The sequence below is a fragment of the Dasypus novemcinctus genome, chromosome 3, assembly GCF_030445035.2.
Source record: "Dasypus novemcinctus isolate mDasNov1 chromosome 3, mDasNov1.1.hap2, whole genome shotgun sequence".
Classification (NCBI taxonomy): Eukaryota; Metazoa; Chordata; class Mammalia; order Cingulata; family Dasypodidae; genus Dasypus; species Dasypus novemcinctus.
The window spans coordinates 56,467,101-56,479,817 of record NC_080675.1 but is presented as its reverse complement, the minus strand read 5'-3'; the positions used below and the strand labels follow the sequence as shown (position 1 = coordinate 56,479,817).

The following is a 12,717-nucleotide window of genomic DNA, read 5'->3' as shown; positions in this document are numbered from 1 at the left end:
GGCAGGAGGAGGACATAGCAGTCTGGAGTTCTCTATTTCCAATGATATTTAACTATAACTGTACTAAGACAAACTATGCATTAAATATTTCATTTTAACAACTCGAAGTGTCACTTACAACACCTACCTGAGAGATGAAATTATCTGAAAGATCAAACTGATTACTCCAAGTTTCTCTTCTATATACCTTGACAGACTTTTCCACAGGAATTGCTAGTAACTATTAGGAAAGATAAACAATTTAAACAAAGTTTACGTTAAATTCAATGGGAAGAGAAATAAGAGCAGAAAATGCATATAGATAAGCTTATAAAACATAAAGGCAAATCTGTATTTTAATTGGCAACTATCAAAACTCAGAAATTATTTGAAATTTTGAAAAGCAAAGAATGGGCGATGATTAGTCTACTGAAAAACGGAGCTTCTGTAGTTACTAATATTTTATACTACTGCTTCATAAGGAATCCAGGCCCTTTGGCTCTAAAACAATTCATCTCATTAACTGAAAGGACCCAGAATCCTTGGAATATCTTTTTAAAAGAAATTCATCTTCTTACATATTTTTCCAAAGAAACAGATTAGTAGAAAAATAAAAACTGTTATTCTTTCCACATTATAGGGAAAAAAAACAAAATACATTATTAATAGACAGTAAAACTATGTCAATTTTACTAGCATTTAAATCATTTAAAGAAAACTTTGTTTTGTAGGAAAAAAGTACATACAAAATGTCCTTAAACTCAACTAACACAAGTTCACATGACACAAAAGGGTGTATGTTGAAAAGAAACACTCTCTCCCATCCCTAAATTCTATTTCTATTCCCCAAAGGCAAATATAAGAATAGAGTATAAAGGCATACATACAATGTATATATATGTACACACACTCATATTTTTCTTATTAACACAAATAGTATCATTCCAGCTATGCCCACTGTTCTACACCTTGATGCTTTTTGCTTAACAATGTATCTTGAAGACTATTTCACTGGAAGATATAAAGATATATCTCATGCTAACAGTTGTATAGTATTCCACTTTTAGGAGTAACATAATTTAAAGAACCAGTTTCCTATTCATGAACATTTAGGATGTTTCTAATCTTTTTTTAGTATAAACAATGGTATAAGTTTTTTACCATACATACCCTGCACTGAATATGTAAGTATGTTTAAAGGACACATGACTAGAAGTATATGGTCATTTATGCTGATAAAAGCTGCCACACCCCCTTTCACATAATGTAATAAAACTTTTGACCTTTACCCATCTGGTAAGCGAAAAATAGGAGAGCACTACAGTTTCCATTTGTGTTTCATTTAGTATGAAAGGCTGAAGTATTTTTATATGTTTAAAAGTCAACTGTATATCCTTTTCTGGTACACTATCTGCTCATGTTTTTTGCCTGTCTCTCTATTGGGTTCTTCTTGGTGTATAAGAGCTCTTTATTTATTAAATAAATTAGTCCTTTCTCATATTGTTTCAAATTTTTCCCCAGTTTGTCATTTGTTCTTTGACTCTAATATTTATTATGCAAAATGTTCACTTTTTATATTTTGAGTTTTATCTACTTTCTTTTCTGAAAAATTTGACATGTATAGAAAAGTGAAAGAATAATATAGAAAATACCCATACACACTCATCCTAGTTTTAGCATATGGGAGGAAATCTCCAACATGGTTCTCAAATTCTTGCTTCCCGATATTCATGCCTTTGTACCAATGTACTTTACTCCTATTTTACCATATACTAAATTCCCATATATATTTCTATCTCTCTGTTTAAAAGATATTTGCATCTATTCATGAGTTAGTAGAAAATTTTTAATTCCCATAGCTTAATAATGTGTTTAACATCTGGTTGGAGGGAAGCGGACTTGGTCCAGTAGTTACGGTGTCCGTCTACCACATGGGAGGTCCATGGTTCAAACCCCAGGCCTCCTTGATCCATGTGGAGCTGGCCCACGTGCAGTGCTGATGTGTGTAAGGAGTGCCGTGCCACGCAGGGGTGTTCCCACGTAGGGAGCCCCATGTGCAAGGAGTGCACCCCGTAAGGAGAGCTGCCCAGCGCAAAAGAAAGAGCAGCCTACCCAAGAATAGCGCTGCACACATGGAGAGCTGAATCAGCAAGATGATGCAACAAAAAAGAAACACAGATTCCTGGGCTGCTGACAACAACAGAAGCGGACAAAGAAGAACACACAGCAAATAGACATGGAGAACAGACAACTGGGGCAGGGGAGGGGAGAGAAGTAAATCTTTAAAAAAAAAAACAAAACATCTGGTTGGATTAGACTTCTCTGACCACTTTTCTTTTTCACACTTTCAGTTTTCCATATGAACTTCAGAAGCAGCATTATTTGGTCACCTAAACATCTTATTAATATTTTATATTTGAATGTTGGTAAAATTATAGAGATTAACTTAGAGAAGAGTTAACCTCAAAAATTCCTTTCTAAGAATGGGATATGGTTTTCTATTTATTCAAGCACGTTAAATCTTCTTTATATAGATCTTTCACATTTCTTGGTAAGCTTATACCAGTTACTTTTCTTTTTTGATTTCAAAGTAAATGCATTATTGTCTTACACATAAATGGTATTGTTTCTATATAGGATTGCTATCAGTTTTATATATTAATTTTGCTTCTAACTACCTTATTGAATTTTCTTATTAGTAGTAATAGTTTTTTCCTCCCAGTTGATTTTTTTGGGTTTACACGTATAAAGGTATTTAATTTGCAAATAATGAGTATTCTACTTCCTCCTTTCAAGCCTCTCTTATCTTTCTGTCATCCAACTGCATCAGCTAAGTTTCTCTAAAATGTTTAATACTAGAAGGGGGAACAAAACGAAACTGTTTCTACACTTCCATTAATGATGGAGTTAAAGAATATAAAATTCATTCATGCAAAATATACACTTCAAAAAGTATCTTGAAGGGGGGAAGCGGACTTGGCCCAGTGGTTAGGGCATCCATCTACCGCATGGGAGGTCCGCAGTTCAAACCCCGGGCCTCCTTGACCATGTGGAGCTGGCCCACGTGCAGTGCTGATGCGCGTAAGGAGTGCCCTGCCACGCAGGGGTGTCCCCACGTAGGGGAGCCCCACGCACAAGGAGTGTGCCCCGTAAGGAGAGCTGCCCAGTGCGAAAGGAAGTTCAGCCTGCCCAGGAATGGCACTGCACACACAGAGAGCTAACACAACAAGACGACGCAACAAAAAGAAACACAGATTCCCGCGCCACTGACAACAACAGAAGCGAACAAAAAAGAACACGCAGCAAATGGACACAGAGAACAGACAACTGGGGGGCGGGGGAAGGGAAGAGAAATAAATAAAAATAAATCTTTAAAAAAATTACCCTTAAAAAAAAAAGTATCTTTAAAAAGTTGAAATGTTTAAAAAAAAAAGGTGAAATGTTTCCTAAAGCACTTCAATAGTAATTAGATGGCTTGAACACTAAAATCTATAATCTGAATGAAAAAACTATTTTTATAGTCAAAGCTGATAAGGACTGGAAACAAATAATTAAAACAAAGGTTGAAAAGTAAGAGTGACTTACCTTACCACTTTTTGGCTGCCAAGAAAGCCTGCAGATTGATTTTGCATTTATCACATCGTTGCATTTTTGTAACAGTGGCCAGCTAACAGCACATGTCTGATTTTAAGAAAAAGAAAGGGAGAAAGGGAGAAAAGGGGAAAGGGAAGAAAAGAAGACAGGAGGAAGGAAGGAAGAATTTATTTCCATTTATGAAAATTCCCCCCAAAAAAGATATGCTAAGGTGAACCCATTTCATGGGCAGTCTCTTCAAACTACAATACATCACAGAAAAAAAAGCAACTTAATTCTCTTTAATATGATCATATCTGATTTGTATATGTTGCTTTAAGTTTCTTCAGAGGTATGAAAGGCAGAAGTCTTAAATACTAAATTAAACATTATTTCCTTCGTGGAATAAGAATATGTTCACTTAATAAATGTAAAAAAAAAATTAACACCAATGCATGAAGATCTTAAAGTATCTAAAAAAATAAATAAAACTTGAAAGATCTACTATAAAATATCAAGGTGTTAAAATCAGTCCTTTTAAATAGAGAATGAGGATACTGAGATACAATTGTGGGGGATATTTTTCTCATCAGTCACATTATCTCTAGCAATAACAAGTCCTCTCTGGTTCCTCACAAAGAATTATTTCCTCTACTGGGGAGCACATTCTTCAAACCTACTTTAAAATTTTTACCAGACTGGGTTCGAATAAGTTGTATAGGGAATTCTCCACATCAAGTGGAGCCCATGTCTTATTTTCATATCCCTAATATCTAACACAAGGGCCGACACAGAAAATGTGTTTTGTAAATATGTAATGATTGAATTTTTCCCATTTTTTATTTATTTATCTTTTGGGGGTACTGAGATTTGAACCCAGGACCTCATATATGGGAAGCAGGTGCTCAACCACTGAGTTATATCCACTCCCCAATAAGAGATGGTCCCTTCCTTTGCTTGTTTGGTTTGTTTTTAGGAGGTACCAGGGATCGAACCTGGGACCTCGTACATGGGAAACAGGCATTCAACTACTTGAACTACATCTGCTCCCTCTCCCATTGTTTTAAAAACCTAAAAGTCAAATATAAATTTATAATTTCCCTTGTGGTTGGGAACAAATGTACTTTTGCCTTAGAATTTATTGAATTTGACCACAAAAAAAGTTATTTAATGTTAATCAAAGGAAAACAATTACTGATATGGCCCAATAATACAATACGTAATACCCAATATATGAAGGAAATGGGCAAAAAGTTTTAAATTCAAATTGATGAGCTTACCTGATCTGAAATTTGCCATACTCTGACAGATCCATCACAGCTAGCTGATGCCTGCAGGAATAGATTTCTCTAGTTACAGCCATAATACTTCAGACTGGATCAAAAAGTTAAATACTCTTGCATGGACTGTGTGGAATTTTCCACTAACTCTCTTACAATTTTAAAAATATTCAGGAAAGCAGCAAAAGAAGGAAAAAAATGATTACCAGAAAGATGTCCTTAGGATCAAAGGAAAGACTTAAAACAGGGGCATCATGGCCTCGAAATGTTTTCTGTTGGCTACTATCCATCACATCTACAACTTTGACTATAAAATCACTGTGAACAATAAAAGTAATGCACATGAATAAATACAAATACAAATGCCTCTCCTAAACACTATGACACAAATATTTCAAAATCACGAGAGTCAATGTGGTAATTTCTTTATAGAAATTTGTGAAAGTTGGCAGGTGAATTTAATGAATTACCTTTTGGTTTTATTCCATAAATAGGCGACTGAAAACACAAATCAAGATTTCTCACTATGTTAAAATACAAACAACTTTCTAAGTGGTTTCCTTAGTTACATTTTAAGCTTTTATTATATGCTAATCTAATTATACCCCAACTATTTTTGAAAGTATAACACACCATGCCTTTCACTTCACCTCAGCAACTCAACCAATTAAATGTTTTTCTATGAAAAATAAGCATCAAAGAAACAATGAAGCAGTGTAGCAGTTGATATAGTTATGAATTCCAAAAAGGAATATTGGATTATGTTTGTAAACTGATCTTTTCCTCTGGACATATTAGATTATATTAGATTCAGAGGTTTACCTGATCAAGTAATCAGGTAAACCTCTTGTGCTAGTAGGGCATTGAGTCCCCACCCACCTAGTCCCCACCCTTGGTGGGTGGGGACTCACAGATAAAAGACATGGCAAGGACAGAGTTGGGGGGGTTTTGATGTTGGAGTTTGATGCTGAAGCCTAAAGCTGGAGCCCCGGGAAGTAAGCTCACAGAGGAAAGAGAAGCAAGCCCTGGGAAGAGAAGGAACCCTGAGCCCAGGAAGATGCAAGCCCTGGGAAGAGAGAAACCCTGAACCCAGAGAGAAGCAAGACCCTGGAAGAGAGGAACCCAGGAAGCCTGAACCCTCACAGACATCAGCAGCCATCTTGCTCCAACACATGAAAATAGACTTCGGTGAGGGAAGTAACTTCTGCTTTATGACCTGGTATCTGTAAGCTCCTACCCCAAATAAATACCCTTTATAAAAACCAGTCAGGGAAGTGATGTGGCTCAACTAAAAGAACGTCTGCCTACCATATAGGAGGTCCGGGGTTCAAACCCAGGGTCTCCTGACCCGTGTAGTGAGCCGGTCCCCTGTGTAGGGGAATCCCACGCGCAAGGAGCGCACCCTTCAAGGAGAGCCACCCTACATGAAAAAAGCGTAGTCTGCCCAGGAGTGGTGCCACACACACAGAGAGCTGATGCAGCAAAATAACACAACAGAAAGAGACACAGATTCTGGGTGCCACTGACAAGAATGCAAGCGGACACAGAACTCACAGCGAATGGACACAGAGAGCAGACAATTGGGGATGGGAAGGAGGCAGGGGGAAGAAATAAATAAAAAGAAAAAAAAGAAAAAGAAAAACAACCAATTTTGGTATTTTGCATCAGCACCCCTTTGGCAGACTAATATACCAGGTTTTACCTAAAATGATATTTTAAGTTTTATTATCAAACAATCATCTTTCCCCCAATTTTTTTCAGCATTTACTGAAGAGGCTGTCTGCAAAGCAATATATGTCAATTCATAAAGAAGCACAAGTTTGTCCTCAAGCACCTTCGAGGTAAAAAACTCAAATATAAAAATGAAGTGACCAAATCCTGAAAATGTTGTCCTGAAACCAATGAATGAGGTTACTGTGCTCTAACATTATTTTCTTTTCTGGTACCAGCCGGCCTTACCTAGACCCAGCAGCAATCTTAGCACCATCCCCACTGAAGACCACATGGTTTGCATTTGTGGTGAAACGAGTCAATATACCATCTGGAACTCCTTCAGGAAATGTGTGGACTTGAATAGTATTGTTAGATACAGCAGTAACCAATTTTCCATTCTAAAAGAAAATCAGAAGTAAGAAACATTGGTAAAACATATTCAAATCAACTGGGAGTCTATCTGTAGTTAAAAATTCTGTTTAGGGAAGCAATTATGACTCAAGCTGTTGGGTGCCTGCCTACCACAAAACACTGGGTTCAGTTCCCGGTGCCTCCTAAAGAAGATGAGCAAGACAGCTGACACAACAGGCTGGTGCGGCAAGCTGACGCAATGAAGAGACACAGAAACACAATGAGAGACACACAATAAGCAGGAGTGGAGTAGCTCAAGTGACTAGGTGCCTCCTTCCCACATGGGATGGTCCCGGTTTTGGTTCCTGGTGCTTCTTAAAAAAAGATGAGCACACAACAAGCAGACAGTTAGTGCAAAATGGGGGGTAGGGGGAAGATAGATAGATAGATAGATAGATCAATAGATAAATAAATAAATAAATGGAAAAAAATTCTGTTAAAACCAACAACAAAAAAGCCTTATAAATGAGTCATGTCAAGAGAAAAACTATCACAATATGCAGTTTTCCTGAAATGCAAATAAGTAAGAAAAATTTAGTTGCTACCTTTAGAAAAGTTAATTCCACCCAGGCAATCATTTAGCCTTTGATTTTTCTTTTACTTCAGGTGAGAAAAATCTTTAAACAGTATTTTTATGGATACCCAACTGTCATAAAAATGAAAGAGACTAAACTCTCCTATATCAGTTGACTACAAAAACAAAAAAATGTGTTTATGAGCAATTATACTTTAAATGTAAAACACTGTAAAACTGTCAACTCTACATGGCTATTTGGTAATGTCATTTCATTGCTATAAAGCCTAAATCCCATACCTAAAGACAAAGAAAATGTTTGGGACCTGTAGGGTGATTTGAATAGTGGCCCCAAAAAGATAAGCCTGGGTCTTTGCAGAGGTAATTAAGGCTCTCAAGTTGAGATCATCATGGATTTAGGGTGGGCTAATGACTAGTGTGGCCTTTACAAGAGAAAGGAAAAGGAGATTTGAGCCACACAGACACATAAAAGAAGGAAATGTGAAGATGGAAGCCATCTCCCTAATACCAAAATTCAAGGTGAAGTAGCAAGTGCTGATGCAGAAGCTTCAACAACTTATCCAGAAAATCTAACTAAGAGCACTGATTATAATGGTGGCATTAAACAAAAGATTTTCAATGTGGATGAGACAACCTTGTATTGGAAGTAGATGCCACCTAGGACTTTCATAGCTAGAGAGGGGAAGTCAATGTCTGGCTTCAAAGCGTCAAAGGAATCTTCTTGAAATCTTAAATCTATCACGAGATAGACAGCAGATTTTCATGATGTCACTGGGGACTCCAGGGCAGTGGGCAAAAGAGAGAAGCCTAAAGCATGCTCCCAACAGTGGGAGCCCACGAGATATATCCCAAGTCTCTGCTGGCTGAGTTTTACTGGGACCATCTAGCTGATTGGAACTAATTTTAGATGTGTGCATTTTAAAAACCACTTATGTGAGATTGCTACTAACCAACAGGCAGCTCTCTTTGGAGAGGGCAGGTGTGGGTATAGGTGGGATATGTGATAGGATTGGGGGAAAAGAGGTTGTCCTACTTTGGGAATAGACTTAGAGGCTGTGCACATCGAGTCTGAAATGATTGGGCTTTCCGGGCAGTGCCTAAGCCTGGGCTGTGTTGCCAGGAGCAGTAGCTAGGTTAGAAATGCAGGCTCATACCAACCAAACATGTAATGTGAGTGTTCTTCCTAAAAGGTGTGTGCCAATGGCCAGCTGTCCTTCTGATGGAAATGTCGGGGTTCACAAAACCGAAATCTATGGAATGAAGATGATGAGGAAGAGAAGGAGGGCACAAACATTTAAAAATGGCATACTGAATATTCTATGCTATCCAGATCAGTGTGGCAGTCTTCATAGCACAGAACCCTGAGTTAGGGAACCTAAACTTTCCCTCAGCTCTGTCACTAACTCACTATACTTCTGAGTCTACTTCTTTGCCTGTAAAATGAACCAAAAGGTAATGCCCTTGGAGCTCTGACAAGAGGTGTCCTTCATGGGAAACGGACTTGGCCCAGTGGTTAGGGCGTCCGTCTACCACATGGGAGGTCTGCGGTTCAAACCCCAGCCGTCCTTGAACCGTGCGGAGCTGGCCCATGCGCAGCGCTGATGCACGCAAGGAGTGCCACCCCACGCAGGGGTGTCCCCCGCATAGGGGAGCCCCATGCGCAAGGAGTGCACCCATAAGGAGAGCCGCCCAGCGCGAAAGAAAGTGCAGCCTGCCCAGGAATGGCGCCACCCACACTTCCTGTGCCGCTGACGACAACAGAAGCAGACAAAGAAACAAGACGCTGAAAAAAGACACAGAGAACAGACAACCCGGGGAGGGGGGGATTAAATAAATAAATTAATTTAAAAAAAAAAAGAGGTGTCCTTCCAATCTTCTTCCCCTTTCCTCCCTTTCTAGCCATGGATTTTAGAACTTGGCATTTGGATTTTCTACCTGCAGTTGCCATGTATGTGTGCATGTGTAGGGCAGTTTGATATTATTTATGAATTCCAAAAAGAGATATAGATTATGTTTGTAAACTGGTCTGTTCCTCTGGGCATGATAACCCTTTGATTGTATTAGATTCAGCAGAGATGTCTGATTAAATTATATTAAGATTAGGGCTTTGATTCAACCATGTCATTAGACCGCAACTCAGCATTGAGTCCCAACCCCTTGGTGGGCTGAGAAAACAGACTCTCACATGGAAGTAGATACATAGAGAAGAACAAGAGGAAAAGAGAGTACTCCACAGACATGGCAGAGGAGAGAGCTTTGATTCTGGAGCCCTTGCAAGAGATGAGCTGTTGGTCTGACAGTTTACAGCTGACCTTGTAAATAGAACAGAGCAGGTGAGCAGAAAGAAATGAGCCCCAGAGGAAGAGGGACAAGCCCTATGCCAGCCTACAACAGAGATCAGAAGAAAGTGGGACAAAGGAGCCTTTAAAGGAAAGAGGAAGGCTGAACCCACACAGACATCGTCCACCATCTTGTTTCAACACATGGCAACAGGCTTTGGGTAAGGAAGTACCTCTTTTTGATACCTTGAGTTGGACTCTTTAGGGTCTTATAACTGTAAGCTTCTACCCCAAGTAAGTACCCTTTATAAAAAACAACAGACTTCTGGTACTTTCATCAGCACCCCTTTGGCTGACTAATACTGTGTATATGTATGTGTGTGAAGAAAAGAATATTCTGTCTAGATGTAAATGGTAAAGAGGCAGCGGAATTATATTTCCAGGGTCAGTGACTTGGCAGCAGTTTTCTAAAAGTGACTCAGACACACCAAAGTAACAATGCTTGCTTCAACTTTTACTTTCAGTTGAGAAAAATTTGCTCCAAGCCACATGAGGTCTCTGCTACCCACCCACCTATCAAGCAGGACCTGAACCCTGGCTGCACCTCCATGTGTTATGCAGGGCAGCTGAAGGTGGGCAGGCAAGAGCTCACCTTGGAAAATGAAGCCTGACTAACACCAAAGGATACTCACAGGAAATCTCTGCCCAGGATCTCAGCTCAAGACTGTTTTGTTTTTTTTTTTTAGGAGGTACCAGGGATTGAACCCATGACCTTGTACATGGGAAGCAAGCCCTCAACTACTCACCTACATCTGCTCCCCAATTAGAGCTAGTTTTTTTTTTCATTTGCTTGTTTGTTTTTAGGAGGTACAGGGGATTGAACCCAGGACCTCATATATAGGAAGCAGGCACTCAACAACTTGAGCTACATCTGTTCCCTGGTTTTGTTTTCAAATTTCTCTCAAAGGTATTATTTTGGAGACAAAAATGAAGGAGCTTTGTAAATTTTTTACAAATTATTAATCATATCAAGTAGTTGTTTACATTTCTTGACCAAACAGGAATTATGGCAGCAGAATCAAATTGGTAAAAATCCTTAGATTAAATAGGCAAGCATTAGGTCTGCTCTTTTGATGTTTGGTAGGAAGAAAAGTAGTTACAGTGTTTAAATACGTGTTTGGTCTTGCTTCCAGTATTACATTTTTCAATAAACTTAAAAAAGAACAAGCTAATGCAGCTAGTGACTTTAAGTTGAAACCAATACTCATTTACCATTCCAAAAGTCCAAGTGCCCTTAAGAATGATGCTAAATTTACTCTGCCTGTGCTTTATAAATGGAAAAATAAAACCTGGATGACAGCACATCTGTTTACAACATGGTTTACTGAATATTTTAAACGTACTGTTGAGACCTACTTCTCAGAAAAAAAGATTCCTTTCAAATTACTGCTAATTGACAATGCACCCAGGACCCAAGAGCTCTGGTGGAGATGTACAACAAGATGAATATCGTTTTTATGCCTGCTAACACAACATCCATTTTGCTGCCCATGGATCAAGGACTTTCTCTGATGGATCTGGGCAAAGGAAATAAAAAACCTGGAAAAGAATCACCATTCTAGATGTTATTAAGAACATTTAAAATTCACAGGAGGTCAAAATATCAACATTAACAAGTTTCTAAGAAGTTGATTTCTACCGTCATGGATGACTTTGAGAGGTTCAAGACTTTAGTAAAAGAAGTAACTGCAGATGTGGTGGAAATAGCAAGAGAATGAGTATTAGAAGTACAGCCTGAAGAATCAATTGCTGCAATCTCATGATAAAACTTGAATGGATGAAGAGTTGCTCCTCATGAGCAAAGAAAAAGGTTTCTTGAGATGGAATCTATTCCTGGTGAAGAAGCTGTGAACACTGTGGAAATGACAACAAAGGATTTAAAATATTACACTGACTTAGCTGATAAAGCAGCAGAAGGGTCTGAGAAGACTGACTCTAATTTTGAAAGAAGTTCTACTATTGGGAAAAACACAACCAAACAGCATCACATGCTACAGAGAAATCTTTTGTGAAAGAAACAATCGATGCAGCAAACTTCATTGTTGTCTCATTTTACGAAACTGCCACAGCCACCCCAAGCTTCAGCAACCACTGCCCTGATCAGTTAGCAGCCCATCAACCTCAAAGCAAGACCCTCCACCAAAAAAGAGATGTCTTACTGAAGGATCAGATTTTAGCAGTAAAGTATTTTTAAATTAAGGCATATACATTGTTGCTTAGGCAATATACTATTGCACACTTAAAAGACTACACAGTAGAGGGTAAACATATTTATATGCACTGGGAAACCAAAAAATTTGTGACTTGTTTTACTGAGATATTTGCTTTACTGAGGTAGGGTCTGGAGCTCAATCTGCCATATCTCTGGGGTATGCCTGTAAATGGCTCTACCAAAATTTATAAAACAAATTCTCTACTGAAGGACACTTAAATTGTTTCTAACTTTCTCTATAATAAACAATGCTTTTACTAATATCCTTGACCATACAAACTTGAAAGTGTCTAAGTATTTCTTTAGGGAAAATAGACAGAAATGACTACATGCAATCTAATTTTGTTATATAGTTTTGATTTGCTATAAAAATGTTCTCAATTACACTTCCATCAAATGTGTACAATGATGTTTACTTCCCCAAGCTCTATTTTTGGGATTAACAGTATTCATCCTTCCTAAAAATATTGTTTAATTTGCACTTCTTTGCTTATTAGTGAGATTTAGTTTAATGTATATTAGTCACTTATATCTTTCTTCTGGGAATGTAGTTTCCATGCTATATGACTATTTGTTCAGATATTTTATTAGTTATCTATTTAGATATTCAATTTTCTAATTAGGTACTTAGAGTTCTAAAGTATCTAAAAATTCTACCTCTACTAATGAGCCTGA

At 38.1% G+C, this 12,717-nt stretch overlaps 1 protein-coding gene across 2 annotated transcripts in view; it reads right to left on the bottom strand.

Moving 5' to 3' along the window:
• WDHD1 (WD repeat and HMG-box DNA binding protein 1) overlaps window positions 1-12,717 on the bottom strand; it is a 76,458-nt gene that overhangs the window by 49,489 nt on the left and 14,252 nt on the right. For both annotated transcript variants that reach the window (XR_011648338.1, XM_058293404.2), the window contains exons 3-7: window positions 6,792-6,943; window positions 5,039-5,150; window positions 4,833-4,883; window positions 3,565-3,660; window positions 128-220 (exon numbers count right to left, since the gene is read on the bottom strand). Coding sequence is in view for 1 of the 2 variants with exons in the window: in XM_058293404.2 (XP_058149387.1) it covers window positions 128-220; window positions 3,565-3,660; window positions 4,833-4,883; window positions 5,039-5,150; window positions 6,792-6,943 (504 nt within the window). In the remaining variant the exon portion in view is untranslated. The remainder of the gene's footprint in view (window positions 1-127; window positions 221-3,564; window positions 3,661-4,832; window positions 4,884-5,038; window positions 5,151-6,791; window positions 6,944-12,717) is intronic.